Here is an 18,935-nt window from a genome sequence, read left to right as displayed (position 1 = left end):
AAAAAAAAAAAAAAAAGAAAGAAAGAAAGAAAGAAAGAAAGAAAGAAAGAAAGAAAGAAAGAAAGAAAGCAAGCAAGCAAGCAAGCAAGCAAGCTTCCAGGGAGTAAGAATGGAAGTGTTGGCAGGTATTCTCATTTCGTACTCAAGGATATCCAATCCCATTCTGTATTATTTAATTTTGATTGCGGTTTAGTAAACTGCACCTGCTTGTAGTAACAGACTTACTATACAGACAGTAAACTAGGGAAATGAAAAAGCTTCATTAAAAATTACTGAGAGTACTCATCCCTAAATAGACCTACTAGTATGTAAGTTGGAGGCAAAAATATGCAGATGTATCATAGTCAATAATTGTATAGGCTCTTACAATTGAAAAGAGCTTTGGAGATGTTCCTAACATCACTCTCAATTTATACTTGGGCCAAGAGGTTTGAATTCTCCAAAAGTGATACTCAACTTTCAATGTGTTCTCACATGTTACTTTTTCATTTGAAATGATAAAATTCCATCCTGAGATGGGACGCCGGGGACCATATATTTCATCCTCCCTCATTTTTTTTTATTATTGATAAAAATATGACAGGAAATGTGGAAAATAGGATTTTTTAAAACCTACCTATATCTCTCACCATTTTAACAAGAAAACCATTAGGTCTGCATGCTGCCTTCTGGACTTCAAACATCTTCATTTTAGACTTAAGGAAAACAAGAGGCTTGGGGAAGACGCATGTTGAACTCACCTGCCTGTATGTACAATTTTACTATGTTAAAAAATAAATGAAAGACCTTAAACATCCCAGTGTAGCCTGTGGCATGTTAGTGGAATCTTCAGAGCTCAGACTAGAACCCATTTCTGAGTGTGAGTTGGCCATTTCCACTTCTCTAAACTACATATAAGACTGAGGAAGTGATGGTTAAGAAGTATTCTCCATACTAAGCTATCCTTAAAACTAACATCCTTACTAAGAAATTATAGGCCGGGCGCGGTGGCTCAAGCCTGTAATCCCAACACTTTGGGAGGCTGAGGCAGGCGGATCATGAGGTCAGGAGATCGAGACCATCCTGGCTAACATGGTGAAATCCCGTCTCTACTAAAAATACAAAAAAATTAGCCAGGCAAGGTGGTGGGTGCCTGTAGTCCCAGCTACTTGGGAGGCTGAAGCAGGAGAATGGCGTGAACCTGGGAGCTTGCAGAAAGGCGGAGCTTGCAGTGAGCCGAGATCGCGCCACTGCACTCCAGCCTGGGCGACAGAGCAAGACTTGTCTCAAAAAAAAAAAAAATCATAAACTGTTTCTCTTTCTCATTCACACACAAAAAACAGATGGTCAAAAAAAGAAGCAGCAACTCTAAATTGTATTGTTGTATTTTGTTTCCACATGACAAAGGTAAAACACACCAAATGAATCTTGTAAAATATGCCATATTAAACCTCAAACTACAAAATAAAAGATTTTTTTATTAAAAAGGAGCCACCCCTTCTAAAGGGGCAGGAAAAAAAATGGGTCAAAGTTAACTGACTCAAAATGGAAGTTCACTGACTGCAGGGAAAGAGTGGTGAGAAAAAAATCCCTGAATAATGTAACACACTCTAATACATCTCATGAACATGCAGTTCCACCGGGAAGGCACGGGGAGAACACCAGTCATTCTGCCTTGCCTTTGTGTATCTGGGGCTCTTAGATAGTCCCCTAAGTGGTTAGACAACACCCCAGCCACGTGCTCACCTCTCCTCCCGCTCCCGTTTTTGTTTCCGGGCATGGCGATCCATCACACTAGTTTTAGTCCTTGTCTTCTTCCAAGAATAGTAAAATTTTACCAGACTTGCTATAGATTTATCAGGCAGCTAAACATAAAAAATGAGTTGGTTTATTTGAATATAAAAGTAATCTTGAAAACTCAAACGCTTAGATACCTTTAATAAGGATCACTCCTCTATGTCTGAAGCCATAGCCCTTTTTTCTGATAAGAAAAAATTGATAAATGGATTCTTATCAATAGACATTTTAAATTACTGAAGTTTGTAAGTGAAACTTAGTCAATGAAAACCAATTCAAGATGAATCAAGAGTTTTCACACACCCAATGTCCTTAAATAAAACTTGTTTATTTTTTTTGAAAATTAATTTTAACACTTAATGCAAATGTCAGTAAGCTTTTAAGTAGGAGTCTACCAAAGAGTTTTCCAGAATGTAAATGATAAGTCAGCTGTCCCCAAGCAGACAGAGCCCCTTGAGGCACCACCTCAGACAACCATGAAAGATCTTTTGTGCTGGGCGCGGTGGCTCACGCCTGTAATCCCAGCATTTTGGGAGGCTGAGGCGGGCAGATCGTGAGGTCAGAAGATTGAGACCATTTTGGCTAATATGGTGAAACCCTGTCTCTACTAAAGATACAAAAAAATTCGCCGGGCGTGGTGGCATGCGCCTGTAGTCCCAGTTACTCAGGAGGCTGAGGCACAAAAATCACTTGAACCCGGGAGGTGGAGGCTGCAGTGAGTCAAGATCGCGCCACTGTACTCCAGCCTGGTGACAGAGCGAGACTCCATCTAAAAAAAAAAAATCTTTCGTATGGGTCTAATCTTTTGGGAGTCCCAACAAGAGGGACTGGGGCGGGTGGGGAGGGTCCAATCACAGATGATAGGATGGGAAGTGCTAGAAGCACTTTACTCCTGTAACTGGGAAACTCCTATCCACAGAGCAGCACGTACTAAGCTGAATCTTCTAAAGGGGAACTTTATCAAAAATGGGAATATTTATGTTTGAGTATGATATCCCTATCTCAAGTATGCTGCAGAAGAGAGTAGCTAGGAGAAAAAACTAGTTAGAACTCAGTGGTCTCATCTACTTACCATTTGTTGGATTCTATGAAAAGTTTTCCCATGAAAACTAAAGGCTTGCTCAAATAAGACTTTATCTTCCACAGTCCACTCATCTGGGAAAGGGGTAAAGTTGGGCAAATCAGCCAACGACTTTTCGATATTATGTTTATGCCAGAAGAGCATCCCAAGAGCCTACAAAAATCATATCAGTGAAATTTTTGATCAAAAAACAACGAAAATGGAAATGAGACCAAAAAAAGAAAAGTGAGAACTACTTCATATTTAGACAAACTCACTCATATACAGTTCTAAGTGGCGGCAGACATTGTCAGATGCCCCTTTTTCTATTCTTTGTAATTGTGGTAACATACACACAACATACTTTTTTTTTCAGGTGACGTAATTTTTATTGTAGGTATGTCTTTTAATATAGGTATAAGTATCAAGAAAGAGTGAAGCAATTTAAATAAATTATTTAATTTTCAAACAAAATAGAGTATGTTTTAATTGGAAATTACACATACAATAAAAATATTTTTCTTGGAAACGATAAGTATACAATTCAGGATGGTGATAACTTGTTAGGTACAGCAACAAGGGAAGGTGATACTTGTTAGGTATGGCAACATAGGTATCATCAGGGAAGTGGTCACAGAGAAACTATCTACAAACAATTATTCTAAAATAGTTAAAAATTAGCATGAACATAAAGAGATGAAATGAAAAATGAATACTGGCTTTCACTCCTTAGAAACTGGCTGGGTGTGGTGGCTCACACCTGTAATCCCAGCACTTTGGGAGGCCGAGGTAGGTGGATCACATGAGGTCAGGAGTTCAAGACTAGCCTGGCCAACATGGTGAAACCCTCTCTCTACTAAAAATTCAAAAAAAAATTAGCTGGGCATAGTGGCGCATGCCTGTAGTCCCACCAATTCAGAAGGCTGAGGTAGGAGAATCACTTGAACCTGGGAGGCAGAGGTTGTTCCAGCTTGGGTGACAGAGACTCGTCAAGGGAGGGAGGGAGGATTTATTACTGCCATTCCATTTTTCTAATAGAAACTTGATTTCGGCCAGGCGCAGTGGCTCATGCCTGTAATCCCAGCACTTTGGGAGGCCAAGGCAGGCGGATCATCTGAGGTCAGGAGTTTGAGAGCAGCCTGGTCAACATGACGAAACCCTCTACAAAAGACTCTACTAAAAATACAAAAAATTAACTGAGTGTGGTAGCGCGTGCCTGTAATCATAGCTATTCAGGAGGCTGAGGGAGGAGAATCACTTGAACCAGGGAGGCATAGGTTACAGTGAGCCGAGATCGCGCCACTGCACTCTAGCCTGGGCAGCAGAGCGAGACTCTGTCTCAAAAAAAAAAAGAAAAAAAAAATAACATAAATTTTATCCACCTAACCATCCAAGTGAACAGTTCAGTAGTATTAAATACATTCATAATGTTGCACAGTCATCCCAATACCCATCTCCAGAGCTCTTTTCAACTTGTAATAGGGAAACTCTGTACCCATTAAACAACAGTTCCTATTCCCTCTCCCTCTTCCTCCCAACCCCCAGCCCTGACAACTATCATTCGACTTTCTGTCTTCGAGACGGGCGGATCACGAGGTCAGAAGATCAAGACCATCCTGGCTAACACGGTGAAACCCCGTCTCTACTAAAAAATACAAAAATCTAGCCAGGCAAGGTGGCAGGCGCCTGTAGTCCCAGCTACTCGGGAGGCTGAGGCAGGAGAATGGCGTAAACCCGGGAGGCGGAGCTTGCAGTGAGCTGAGATCCAGCCACTGCACTCCAGCCTGGGCGACAGAGCGAGACTCTGTCTCAAAAAAAAAAAAAAAAAGATTATTATTATTATTGATCGGGTGTGGTCGCTCACGCCAGTAATCCCAGCACTTTGGGAGGCCGAGGTGGGCAAATAACCTGAGGTCAGGAGTTCAAGATCAGCCTGGCCAACATGGTGAAACCCCATCTCTACTAAAACACAAAATTAGCCAAGTGTGGTGGCTTGCGCTTTATAATCCCAGCTACTTGGGAGGCTGAGGCAAGAGAACACTTGAACCTGGGAAGGTGGAGGTTGGCAGTAAGTCGAGATCATGCCATGCACTCCAGCCCGGTGACAAAGAGTGAAACTCTGTCTCAAAAAAAAATTTTTTTTTTTTTTTTTTTTTTTTTTTGAGGCGGAGTCTCGCTCTGTCGCCTGGACTGGAGCGCAGTGGCCAGATCTCAGCTACTGCAAAGCTCCGCCTCCCGGGTTTACGCCATTCTCCTGCCTCAGCCTCCCGAGTAGCTGGGACTACAGGCCGCCCGCCATCGCCCAGCAGTTTTTTGTATTTTAGTAGAGACGGGGTTTCACCGTGTTAGCCAGGATGGTCTCGATCTCCTGACCTCGTGATCGCCCGTCTCGGCCCTCGCCAAAGTGCTGGGATTACAGGCTTGAGCCCACCGCGCACAGGCCAAAAAAAAATTTTTTGAATTTATTATTACTATTATTATTATTATTATTTGGGGCAGAGTCTGGCTCTGTCACGCAGGCCAGAGTGCAGTGGTACTCACTGCAACCTCCACCTCCCAGGGCCAGGTGATCATCCTTGATTGCCTCAGCCTCCCAAGTAGCTGGGATTACAGGCACATGCCACCACACCTGGCTAATTTCTTTTTTTTTTTCTTTTGAGATGGAGTCTTGCTCTGTTGCTCAGGCTGGAGTGCAGTGGAACAATCTCGGCTTACTGCAAGCTCCGCCTCCCGGGTTCACGCCATTCTCCTGCCTCAGCCTCCTGAGAGGCTGGGACTACAGGCACCTGCCACCACGTCCAGCTAATTTTTTTTTTTTATTTTTAGTAGAGATGGGGTTTCACCATGTTGGCCAGGATGGTCTTGATCTCCTGACCTCGCGATCCACCCGCCTCGGCCTCCCAAAGCACTGGGATTACAGGCGTGAGTCACCATTCCCAGACAAATTTCTTGTACTTTTTGTAGAGACAGGGTTTTGCCATGTTGCCCAGGCTGGTCTTGAACTCCTGGGCTCAAGTGATCTACCCACTTTGGCCAGAAGTATAATTGGTAGATAATATAGTAATTCTATTTTTAATTTTTTAAGGAGCTGCCATCCTGTTTTCCCCACCAGGTGTACCATTTTACATTCCTACCAACAGTGAGTGTCCTTGTCTCTTATAACCTTTTTAAATTTAAAGTCTATTTTGACTGATATTATTATAATCACTCCTGCTTTCTTTTGGTTACTACTTGCATGGGATACCATTTTCCACCCTTTCACTTTAAAACTGTGTCTTCGAAGCTAATGTTAATCTCTTGTATATAGTGGGATTCTGTATTTTTTACCCATTCTGACAATCTGTCCTTTGGAAAGTTTAATCCATTTATATTTAAAGGAATCACTGATAAGGAGGAACTTTTGTCATTTGGCTATTTGTTTCGTATACTCCTTAAAGCTTTTCATGTCCTTCATTTCCTGAATTACTGTCTTTTTATTTTATTTTATTTTATTTTTGAGACAGGGTTTCACTCTCATTGCTCAGGCTGGAGGAGCAACGGCATGATCTTGGCTCACTGCAACCTTCTCCCTTCCAGGCTCAAGCAATCCTCCTGATTCAGCCTCCTGAGCAGGTGGGACTACAGGTGCATGCCACCATGTGCAGCTAATTTTTTTTTTGTAGAGACAGGGTTTCGCCATGTTGCCCAGGTTGGTCTCCAACTCCTGAGCTCAAGTGATCTGCCCAAAATGCTGGGATTATAGGTGCGAGCCACCACGTCCAGTCTCATTTTTATGTTTTGTTGATTATTTATAGTGAAAGATTTAAATTTCTTTCCATTTCGTTGTATATATATTCTATAACTATTTTCTGAGGCTGGGTGTTGTGGCTCACACCTGTAACCTCAGCACTCTGGGAGGCCAAGGTGAGAGGATCACTTGAGCTCAGAAGTTGGAGACCAGCCTAGGGAACGTAGCAAGACCACGAATCTACGAAAAACAAACAAACAACAAGTTAGCCAGGCATGGTGGTGCACGCCTGTAATTGCAGCTACTTGAGGGGCTGAGGCAGGAGGACTGCTTGACTCAGCCCAGGGGTTTGAGGCTGCAGTGAGCTATGATCACACTACTGCACTCCAGCATGGGTAACAGAGCAAGACCTTGTCTCAAAACAAAACAAACAAAAAGACACAAGTTTTTATTTATTTTAAATTGCACATTAGGCCTTTATTACACTGATCTAGAAAGAAAGATTTAGTACAGTTATGCTCAAAATGAATACTGGGTCCACATGGCAGAGCCAAGCAATCAGAACACGATTTAGAAATCAGTCAGTGAAAGACATATTTGGACATGATCAAGAGGCATTTCACTGCCACAAAACAAGGTAGGGGAGAGATTCGAAAACCCATAGCAGGATGCAATCCTACCCCTTAGAGGTCAAGAAGTTTATCCCATATTGGTGTGAGGAATGGCTTCTTTTCCTTTTTTTATTTTTATTTTTTTGTTGTTGTTGATACAGAGTTGTGATCTAGAGTGCAATGACATGATCTTGGCTCACTGCAACCTCTGCCTTCCAGGCTCAAGCGATCTTCCCACCTCGGCCTCCAGAGTAGCTGAGACTACAGGCACACACTACCACATTTAGGTGATTTTAAAATTTTTTGTAGAGATGAGGTGTCACTATATTGCCCATGCTGGTTTCAACCTCCTGGGCTCAACTAACCCTCCCACCTCATCCTCCCAAGTAGCTGGGACCACAGACACATACCACCATGCCTGGCTTTTAATTTTTTTCTAGAGACAGGATTTTGCCATGTTGTCCAGGATGGAATGGCTTATTTTCTGATGACCACATGTGGGACCATTTCAACTGCCACCAAAAATTCCAGAAGGGGGCTGGGCGCAGTGGCTCACGCCTGTAATCCTAGCACTTTGGGAGGCCGATGTGGGTGGATCATGAGGTCAGGAGTTCGAGACCAGCCTGACCAACATGGTGAAACCCTGTCTCTACTAAAAACACAAAAATTAGCCAGGCATGGTGGCGGGCACCTGTAATCCCAGCTACTCAAGAGGCTGAGGCAAGAGAATCGTTTGAACCCGAGAGGCAGAGGATGCAGTGAGCCGAGATCGCACCATTGCCCTCCAGCCTGGGTGACAGAGCGAGACTCCACCTCAAAAAAATAAAATAAGTCCAGGCGCAGTGGCTCATGCCTGTAATCCCAGCACTTTGGGAGGCTGAGACGGGTTGATCACGGGGTCAGGAGATTGAGACCATCCTGGCTAACACAGTGAAACTCCGTCTCTACTAAAACTAAAAAAAATTTTTAAAAAATTAGCCAGGTGCAGTGACGGGCACCTGTAGTCTCAGCTACACGGGAAGCTGAGGCAGGAGAATGGTGTGAACCCGGGAGGCGGAGCTTGCAGTGAGCCGAGATTGTGTCACTGCACTCCAGCCTGGGTGACAGAGTGAGACTCCGTCTCAAAAAATAAAAATAAAATAAAATAAAATAAAATAAAAAATCCCAGAAGGGTTTTGTTTCGTATTATTTTACATACAATTTTTTGGAAAAGTAAATCTAACACATGAACTTAATACAGGATTGCTCTCAACCTTCTAGAGCCACTTTCCCTGGGGTCAGGGAGGAAATGGTTGTTTTTTCACATCACTGTGCAGATTATAGCCATCTTCCACTGGAATGAGCAGAGCTCTCCTGACAGTAGTCTGACTAGAGAAGAGTACAGGATTGGCTCCTGGGGTCAAACAGGCTCTCTTTGCTTCTCCTCCTTGGTCATGACAGCATGGCTCCTCCCGCAAAGGTCCTTAGTAAACAAAGCCCTGGCAAAAGCCCAAGTCACCACCTCTCAACTCTCTTGGATAAGGGGAACTTTCTCCCTGCACCAGAGGTGCTATTCTGACTAGATTATATGAAGCAAGTGGGTGCAGGAGACAAAAATGGTTACAATGAAAATGGGAACCACGAGTTCCCATCTGCAGCTGCAACATAAGATGCCTACAGATGTGGTCAGTGTGGCATGTGCAGAAAGGAGGTGAAGAAGAATGGTTGGGCAGGGAGTGTTCCTTGAGAGAGCAGTCAGCTTGCTGGCCTTCACTTCTGGGCCTTGCCCTGGGCAGCCACAGCTTCCATGGCTTTATGCACGGTCTCTTCATCCCCCAGGAACTTTTTTCATTCATGGGCTTGATGGGCTTCAAGTTCTTGTCCAATTTATAGACAATGGGATTACCAGTTCACAAGTTCAGCTCCACTATGGCCTCTTCAGAGAGACTCTCCAGCAGCTTTTAATTAAGAATATCCTCATTTCTCCCCTTTACTTTTGAAAGCATTTTCTCAGATACAGAATTCTTAGTTGACAGTTTTCTTCTCTTGCTGCTTTGAATATATTAGCCCACTTCCTCTGGCTTCCAAAGGTTTTGACAAGAAATACCCTAACAAGCTTATTCAGGATCCCTTGTATGTAATAGGTTAGTTCTCTCTTGCTGCTATCAAAATTCTCTCTCTTTTCAAACTTTCCTTATGTGCTTTGGTGAGTTTGAGTTTATCCTACCTGGAGTTCACTGAGTTTCTTGGATGTTTATATTCACGTCTTTCATCATATTTGTGAAGTTTTTGGCCACTATTTCTTCAAATAATTTCTCTGTTCCTATCTCTTTCTCTTACCCCTTACGCAACTTTCACATGCATATGTTAGTCCACTCAATGTGTTCCTAGGGTACCTTAGGCTCTGGTTACTCTTCAATCTTTTCTCATCCGGCTGCTCAGACTCGAATCATTGCCACTGTCCTTTCTTCACGTTCTTTCTTATTCTTTCTTGGGACTCTTCAAATCCGCCTTTGAGCATGTCTAGTGAATTTTTCATTTCCAGTGTTTAAGCTCTAGAATTTCAATTTGGTTTCCTTTTAGGTTTTCCATTTCCTTACTGTTATTTTCATTTGTTCATACATCATTTTCTTGACTTTTTCTGTATCTTCTATTAGTTCTTTAAAAATATCTTTAAGATAGTTGTATTAAAATATTTGCCTAGTAGATCTGCCACTAAGGTCTTTTCCCAGGGACAATTTCTGTTGATTAATTTTTTTCTACTGAATGGGCATAAATTTACCATTTCTTTGTATGCTCTGTGATTTTTCTGTTAAAACCTAGACATCTGAATCTAATAATGTAGTAACTCATAATCACACTTCCTCAGGGTTTGCTATGTTTTTACTAAGGTTTTGCTTTCTTTTAGTTGTAGGCTTGCCTCCATGCTGAGGATCAGCCTGAGTATAAACTGAAGGTCTTCTCTGAGGCACTGACTTTCCTTGCCACTGGTCACAGAACCAGCATGGTTCTAGGATCTGTGCTCTTCAAGTACCACACTTTACTGCCTCAATATATAAACGAAGAAAGTAATTTATGAAAGCACAATTGTGTTACTCTTTTAAAAATTATATATATGTTATATATATATGATATATAAAGGTCTCAGCTTAGAAAAATGGTAGAAATAGAACAAGCAACAAAAGAGGTAAGATGAGATAATCTAGCAATACTTTGCTAATGATAATTTTTACACCGGAATTATAATATAGGGAATTTTCATGCTAATGGTCTTTTTTTATTTTTTATTTTTATTTATTTTTTGAGATGGAGTCTCGCTCTGTCACCAAGGCTGGAGTGCAGTGGCACCATCTCAGCTCACTGCAAGCTCCGCCTCCCAGTTTCACGCCATTCTTCTACTCCTCCGGAGTAGCTGGGACTACAGGCGCCCGCCACCACGCCCGGCTATTTTTTTTTTTGTATTTTTAGTAGAGATGGGGTTTCACTGTGTTAGCCAGGGTGTTCTTGATCTCCTGACCTTGTGATCCACCCGCCTCAGCCTCCCAAAGTGCTGGAATTACAGGTGTGAGCCACCGCACCCGGCCACTAATGACCGTTTTTAAAGGAGAAATGATCAAGACTACCATCCTTAAGAATTCATACAGGTATATTTTGTAATCATCTAATAATTAGAAGTAGCTTCAATGACCAGGATAGAGTAATTAAATGTAAGGCCAAGTCCAAAAGAAAGTATACAATTTCACATAATCTAAACTTTTGGTAACTTCCATCATTCAGAAAAATAAGAAATGTCAGTAAGTTACAGGTTTTAAGATCTAGATTAATGCCATGGAAAGCATTAATCCAACTTGATGTGTTTAAAGTAAATCATTAAAGCTGAAACAAGGTATCATCACACTTTTGCAGAAAAATAAATCTTGTGGATTTCTTGTTAGTACATTCCAAACAACATTTAAAAGAAAATCTTGGCCGGGCACAGTGGCTCACGCCTGTAATCCCAACACTTTGGGAGGCCCCTTCTCTACTGAAAATAAAAAAATTAGCCAGGCGTGGTGGTGCGCGCCTGTAATCCCAGCAACTTGGGAGGCCGAGGCACGAGAATTACTTGAACCCCAGAGGCAGAGGTTGCAATGAGCTGAGATGCGCCATTGCATTCCAGCCTGGTTGCCGAGCGAGACTCCATCTCAAGGAAGGGGAGGGGAAGCGAGGGGATGGGAGGGGAGGGGAAGGGAGGGACTTTAATCAAACATTTACAATCTGAAAATTATTCAAAATGGTGAATATTAAAACACTTCAGGTAAGAATGTGAAAACATGCGTCAAAAAACATCATTATACAACCAGAAGAATGAAAAATCACATATTCAAATGAGAAAGCACTATGTTCAAGCATCCAGCTCCTTAGTAATCACTAAGTAATCAGTGTCCTAAAGGCTGTAGATCTGCTGAAATGCACAGATGTGCCTTTCAAATCAAAGGGTCCTCTAATATTCATCTTGAACAAGAAAAAGAAGACCAGAGTTTGTGTAACACTACTAGTAATTACCAAAAAGTTGCTAATGAGGAAACACTGCTACTCAATACAGAGAAGAAAAAAATAAAATTATTTAGTTATAAATACTCATTTTTAACAGCAAAAGAAAGAAAACCATGATATTACCTGTTCCATGTTGTACCCATGCTTTTCTTTGGCAATGGCAATGTATTCATCCACTGAAAAACAAGATGAAACGCCAATAAACAAACTGAGGGACAGAGTACACCCTATGGTCCACTAGAATTGATACACGTGTATATTTCAGGCCTGCTAATACGGTTTGGCTGTGTCCCCATCCAAATCTCATCTTGATTTGTATCTCCCACAATTCCCAAGTGTTGTGGGAGGGACCCAATAGGAGGTAACTGAATCATGGAGGATGGTCTTTCCTGTGCTCTTCTCCTGATAGTAAGTCTCACAAGATCTGATGGTTTTAAAAAGGGGGGTTTCCCTGCACAAGCTCTCTCTCTTTGCCTGCTGCCATCCATGTAAAACATGACTTGCTCCTCCTCACCTTCCACCACGACTATAAGGCCTTCCCAGCCATGTGAAACTGTAAGTCCATTAAACCTCCTTTTCTTCCCAGTCTTGGGAATGTCTTTACCAACAGCATAAAAACAGACTAATACACTTGTCATGTACAAGACTAAAAGAACAGACAGTAACAAAACAGAATCATTATAATACAGTTATTGATCCCACAGAGAAACATCTGAATGAATATTCTGAAATACTAACAGCAATTATTGCCTGGTGCTGAGATTATGAGTCTTCTTTAAAAGAGAAAAACAAAGGCTCATGCCTGTAATCCTAACACTTCAGAAGCTGAGGCGGGAGGATCCCCTGAGGCCTAGAGTTCTAGATTAGCCTGGATAACATAGTGAGATCCTGTCTCTACAAATAATTTTTAAAAATAATTAGTCAGGGCCAGATGTGGTGGCTCACGCCTGTAATCCCAGCACTTTGGGAGGCTGAGGCAGGCGGATCACTTTGAGGTCTGGAGTTCGAGAGCAACCTGACCAACATGGCAGAACCCCATCTCTACTAAAAATACAAAAATTAGCTGGGTGTGGTGGCACACGCCAGTAATCCCAGCTACTCGGGAGGTTGAGGCAGGAGAATCGCTTGAACCCGGGAGGCAGAGGTTGTAGTGAGCCGAGATTGCACCACTGCACTCCAGCCTGGCAACAGAGCAAGACTCCGTCTCAAAAAAAGAAAAAAGGAAAAGAAAGACAAAACCTTTAGTTTTACTTAAAACTTTCTACAACAAACAAGTATTACTTTAAACAATATGTTTATAAGTAAAATAAATATGAAATTGGGGTCATTTTAGTCTCAGCTCAGGTTGAATAATGAACAAACTATTCTTACGTTTTAAAAAATTCTGAAGAGATAGATTACGTGGCCCAATGCTTGGTATTTGCTTTCACATATGTACTCCTCCAATACAAGGTGGCTAGCTTTCAAGTACCACGGAAAATACCAAGGAAAACGAACTGACTCAACCTCTAGAAGAAGCTGCCACCCCCAAAGATCAATCAGTTTCCTCCCTGAGGATATTCTAATCTTTCTTCCCAAATGGACAAGAAAAAATAATGCACTAGTCAATAGCACTGCCATATGTTCATGCACGATTTTCCTTTATGAATTAAAAAAATAATAACACAAGCTAAAAAAAAATAATAAAGTAGTACAGAACTGTATGAAGGTAGGCAGTAAAATCCTGACTAGTCCCTATTCCCTCTTGGCTCCTAAATCTTACTCTCTAGGTACAATGGCCAAACTCACAGAAGACAGGCTCAGAGTGAGCCAATTTCCCACTATGACACAAAGAGTAAACAGAGGAGTCCTAACAAGTCTGAGCTTCTCCATCTCCGTTTGCTATGCGATTATACCAAAAGCATGCTCCCAGCTCTGGGAGAACTGTCAACCAATTTAGGAAACAGAAATCAATTTTGAAAAAGAATTCCAACTCTTATAGAAGCATATATTCTAAAAATTGGGGGAAAATATTCCATTGACAAAAGAAAAAGTCTATCTAATTCAAACAGCAACTAATTATATACTGCAGCTCAATATTAATTCTAACATAAAACCACTAATTTTCCATTTGTTTTAATATTTAAAATAGTTACAAACTGGTTACTTCACTCAGATTACAGTAAAATTTCAACTTACTTGAAAGTCAGCAGATGACAAATGAAATGACCACAGTTTGTCACAAAAGTCTAACTGGTGATTTTAAAAAGCAGGGCAAAGACCAGGCGCGGTGGCTCACGCCTGTAATCCCAACACTTCAGGAGGCTGAAGCGGGTGGATCAGGAGGTCAAGAGATCAAGACCACCCTGGCCAACATGGTAAAACCTCATCTCTACTAATCATACAAAAATTAGCTGGGTGTGGTGGCGCATGCCTGAAGTCCCGGCTACTTGGGAGGCTGAGGTTGCAGTGAGCCAAGATCGTGCCACTGCACTCCAGCCTTGGTGACAGAGCAAGACTTCATCTCAAAAAAAAAAAAAAAAAAAAAAAAAAAAAAAGCAGGGCAGGGAATTACTCCGAAGTGTGTCCCTTGCTTTTTACTTCACAATGCAGTAGATTATGCCAAATAAAAGTGCTCTAAGGTTCTGAAAGTGTCAGATGAGGCTGCTTGAACAGGTGGTTCTGTATACCGGGCCAGAACCCTGCAGAGAGACACAGGTAATGTGGGGGTTCATACTGGAGGAGATGAGATGCAAATGGCAGCATACCAGACCTAGAAACAGATGGTAGGCCAGCTGATTAAAAACCAGGTCATGAGATGCACTCAGGAATATGTAAGGACAGAAGGCGAACACAACCTGCGGTAAACTGAGGGTCAACTCTGGGGGTCTGCTTGTCTAAAACTGGCTTGAAGCGTTCCTTCCTTTAATACATACTTGGTAAATGAACAACAAATAAACCTTAAGCTTCTGCTGTAAAATCTCAAGTCTGAGAGCACACTATTTTCTACTTTAACTGAGTAAGGAATGTATGTATGATCACCAGTGACATCATCTTTGAGCAAACACATTCACAGGCTGAACAAGTGATGCAGGAGTCCCTGGAGTAGCCCACCACAGGGGTTAGACCTGCCCGTGGTTCTTGGGCAGATGTTATCTCCTCAGAGTCCCTCCTGCTACATCAGTAACAAGGCCTGTAAAGCCTGTGCCCACTGTCTGCAACTAGATTTAGCTACAAATTGTAAGACACACACAAGTATTTGTTGAATGCTACTCCATTTTCATCTCCTCTTTTGTTTTTTAACTTAAGAATCAGCTGGTGGTAGGAACAGTAAGACAGTAACACAGTAGATTCCAAATGCTGCAGCTGAAGTTATACAGGACATCTGCCATACTGTAAACAATAAGGTATTCTTACTAAGGTGATCTTTAAGTCACGTAACTTTTTAGATTTTCTTAGATGGCCGGGTGCAGTGGCTCACGCCAGTAATCCCAGCACTTTGGGAGGCCGAGGCAAGAGGATCATTTGAGGTCAGGGGTTCAAGACCAGCCCGGCCAACATGGTGAAACTCCATCTCTACTAAAAACACAAAAATTAGCTGGGTGTGGTGGTGCATGCCTGTAATCCCAGCTACTTGGAAGGCTGAGGTAGGACAATCGCTTGAATCCAGGAGGCAGAGGTTGCAATGAGCCGAGATCGTGCCACTGCAGTCCAGCCTGGGCAACAGAGCGAGACCCTATTGTGGAGAAAAAAAAAAAAAAAGATTTTCTTGGAGATCACCCTGATGACTCAAATCTAAAGTAAAGGAAGAAAGCACGCTACTATAACTACTTAAATGAAGACACATGGTGTGTCCACTAGGTGCTTGGAAAGTTGTGATGAAATAAAATTAATCTGTAAAAGGAATTACCATCTAATACTTACTAGCAAATAAACACTTCTCATTCTTTTCATTGTTCCCAATGTCCAACAAAAATTAGACAGACATTTGCTGAATGAATGCCTGGGGTGCTGTAATATGTACAATGTCAACGTTTGAGGTTTCCTGTCCCACAAGATAAAAGGCAGCATGGATTACATACAGGGTAAGAAAGACCCAGGTCAAATCCTGGCTCTGTCTCAAAATAAAATGAGTTTGTCTAGCAGTGCATGGCACACAGTCAGCACTGTATGACTATGTTATCTTTAGCAACGCCCTGACCTTCCCAAGAATTAGTTCTCGCCAATAAAGCCAGGTTATCACCTAACTGAGAAAACAACACCACAGTAGGTACTCCTCCTCCCTCCTCTCCTCACAGAAGGTTCTGGACTAGAATTTACTCAGAATATAGCCATCTGCACAAGCAATGCTGTTGACAGACCTTGTCTCTTACTGTATTCCTGCTCTACATAATGCTCAACTTTTGTTTTCTTTAATCAAGGTACATGGATGTCTACCATACTTTTCAGAATTTCTGAGGCTATTCCCTTCCCACCACCTACCCTGTTCCTTTACAGAGTTATACCCGTAGCTGCTGGTAGGGCAGCAATGAAAATGAAAAGTGCACTTTTCAAAACCTCCCACGTGGTTTCCTTAAGTGAAGCAAAAAAATCCTTTCAACCTTAAGTGAAGCAAAAATAAGCTTCTCTTATTTTAAGAAAATAAAATGTGTTCCCAGCTACCCTCATAAAAAAACAAAAGATAAGCAGATGCTTGAAAGTCAGTGGATAGAAGGTGAGACAGGAAGGAAGAGGAGCAGGAGAAATACAAACTACCTACAAAAAACTGCTCTTAAACAAAGAAAACAGGGATCCATGGGGATTTTTCCAACTCTGTCAACAACAATCTTAATTCTGCCCCTTACTGATTAAAAATTCACCAATCTGGAAGTGAGGAGCCACTGAGGGCAGGAACTCATGAAGTAAATGCTGATCAGAACAATGAGCAAAATCCATGCTGCTTAAGAAAGTGCCAGCACCTTTCCACCAGCCCGGGCATCTGCACCCATCACCCTTCCCCAATGTTGACAGGGTACGCAAAGTGGGCCTGCCTTGTGCAACTTGGCTGATATTCCAATCTGTCGGTCAGAAGCAGAAGAATCCATCCACTGTTATACCATTATGGAGAGCACAGATGAATGAGTTATGGGCTTCCTCATAATATCACTTAAAGACAGAATGTGAAATCCTCATTCTTCAAGAAAGTTTACAAAATTCCAAAAGCCTAATCAAGCATTTACTGAATTAAACTTACTATGTACAAAGCACTGTATTAAACAGCAAGCCAAAATAAAAAGCAAAAATGAACCGATTTCCCACAGTAGCTTGAGACAACACACAGGTAACAGAAGATAACAAATACAGAAAGAACAACACAGACGTAGGACAATATGGGAATGCCAAGTAATCAGCAGATGATGATCATGACCAATGAAGGAGTGCTTCCTAAAGGTTCAGCAGCTATTCTGATAAACAGAAACAACAGCTAACATCCGAGAATGTATTATGTATGAGCCATCGTTTTAAGGTCTTTACAATGATTTTTCTAAATCTTCTCTGATAGTTCCATTATCACTCTCATTCACAAACAAAGAAACTGAGGCTCACAGAAGTAATTTGGCTAGGGTCACACAGCTGGTAAATATCAGGTAAGGTATAAGGTTTACGACCTCTATGCACAGCTGGGCACAGGGGCTCACACCTGTAATCCCCGCACTTTGGGAGGCTGAGGTGGGCAGATCACAAGGTCAGGAGTTTGAGACCAGCCTGGCCAACACGGTGAAACCCCGTCTCTACCAAAAAAAAAAAAAAAAAAAAAATTAGCTGGGCATGGTGGCTCGTGCCTGTAATCTCAGCTGCTCGGGAGGCTGAGACAGAAGAATTACTTGAACCAGGGAGGCAGAGGTTGCAGTGAGCCAAGATTGCACCACTGCACTCCAGCCTGGGCAACAGGGCAAGACTCCATCTCCAAACAAAACAAACAAACAAAAACCTCTATGCACAATCCTTCCCTCCCTTCCTTTTTTTAAAAAAGACCAGCCGGGTGCAGCAGTGAGAAGCAGGAAGAGAGTAGAACAAGGAGTTCCATCTGCAATTGTAAACAATCAGTTGAGATAACTCACTACCTTCGGACCAGCCAACACAGTTCTATCTCTTAAGGACAGAAGATAGAGGCAGAAGAGCTCTTCAGATTAGAACAGCCTCCTTGGTACAGGGAACCAAGGCTAATCAACATACTGTATCTAGCTTGAATGAAGTTAACAGAACTGTGGTTGATGAAGTGATGGAAAGCAGGGGTAAAAAACAGATGGATGCTAAACTTTACTTGTTTCTATATTCATTTTAATTCAATGAACTAAATGCCCTAGTACCCACAGTAAGTCTCAAGTGCAAAAGAAGAGAGGAATGCAGATGAAAATTGCCACAGTAACCTTAACTCACCCTTCCCTCCCGCTAGATACTGCAGATATTCAGAACACCGTGTGATCTTGCATATTCTATGCAGAGCAATAGGCTGGCACCATATAGTGGGCTGATGACAAGGCTTATAGCCTTCTCAGAGCTTTTTAAAAAAAATATTTTTGAAACACTTGCTGTAGCATTAGGTACCACAGAGGAAACATTACATCAATTTCTCTCTCATCACTCAACTGAACATGCCAAAATTCTCTTTAAAAATATAGTAACAAATATGTGGCATCTTTTATTATTAAAATAAGAAATGAGTTATTCCAACTCGCTGAGAATCAAAACGAGTTTAAATAATTTAAGTAAAGCAACTGTGCCACCTGGTGGACACAGACATTACTACAGTAAACATCTGAATGCTCCCTCTCTGGGGTGGAAACAGCACAAAAAGCCAAGCCAGAGATTCTGCCTGAGGATTTCATCAACCAGTCCTTCCAAGTAGGTAACAAAATGTACTTTCTTTATAAAAATGCTATTTCTTGGCCAGGTGCGATGGCTCACCCCTGTAATCCTAGCACTTTGGGAGGCCGAGGCAGGCAGATCATGAAGTCAGGAGATCGAGACCATCCTGGCTAACACAGTGAAACCCCATTTCTACTAAAAATTTAAAAAAAAAAAAATTTTTTTAAATTAGCCGGGCGTGGTGGCGGGCGCCTGTAGTCCCAGTCACTAGGGAGGCTGAGGCAGGAGAATAGCGTGAATCCGGGAGGCGGAGCTTGCCGTGAGCTGAGACTGTGCCACTGCACTCCAGCCTGGGTGACAGAGCAAGACTCCGTCTCAAAAAAAAAAAAAAAAAAAAAAAGGATTTTTTATGGGGGGG

At 42.0% G+C, this 18,935-nt stretch overlaps 1 protein-coding gene across 1 annotated transcript in view; it reads right to left on the bottom strand.

Annotated features, from left to right (window-relative positions):
- RCOR1 (REST corepressor 1) overlaps window positions 1–18,935 on the bottom strand; it is a 52,764-nt gene that overhangs the window by 20,398 nt on the left and 13,431 nt on the right. The window contains 3 exon segments of the mRNA XM_017851493.1: window positions 1,726–1,844; window positions 2,849–3,010; window positions 11,813–11,865. Coding sequence (XP_017706982.1) covers window positions 1,726–1,844; window positions 2,849–3,010; window positions 11,813–11,865 — 334 coding nt within the window.

The sequence above is a fragment of the Rhinopithecus bieti genome, unplaced genomic scaffold, assembly GCF_001698545.2.
Source record: "Rhinopithecus bieti isolate Rb0 unplaced genomic scaffold, ASM169854v2 scaffold_34310, whole genome shotgun sequence".
Taxonomy (NCBI): domain Eukaryota; kingdom Metazoa; phylum Chordata; class Mammalia; order Primates; family Cercopithecidae; genus Rhinopithecus; species Rhinopithecus bieti.
The sequence above is the reverse complement of the archived record's forward strand: the minus strand, read 5'-3'. Positions and strand labels throughout refer to the sequence as shown.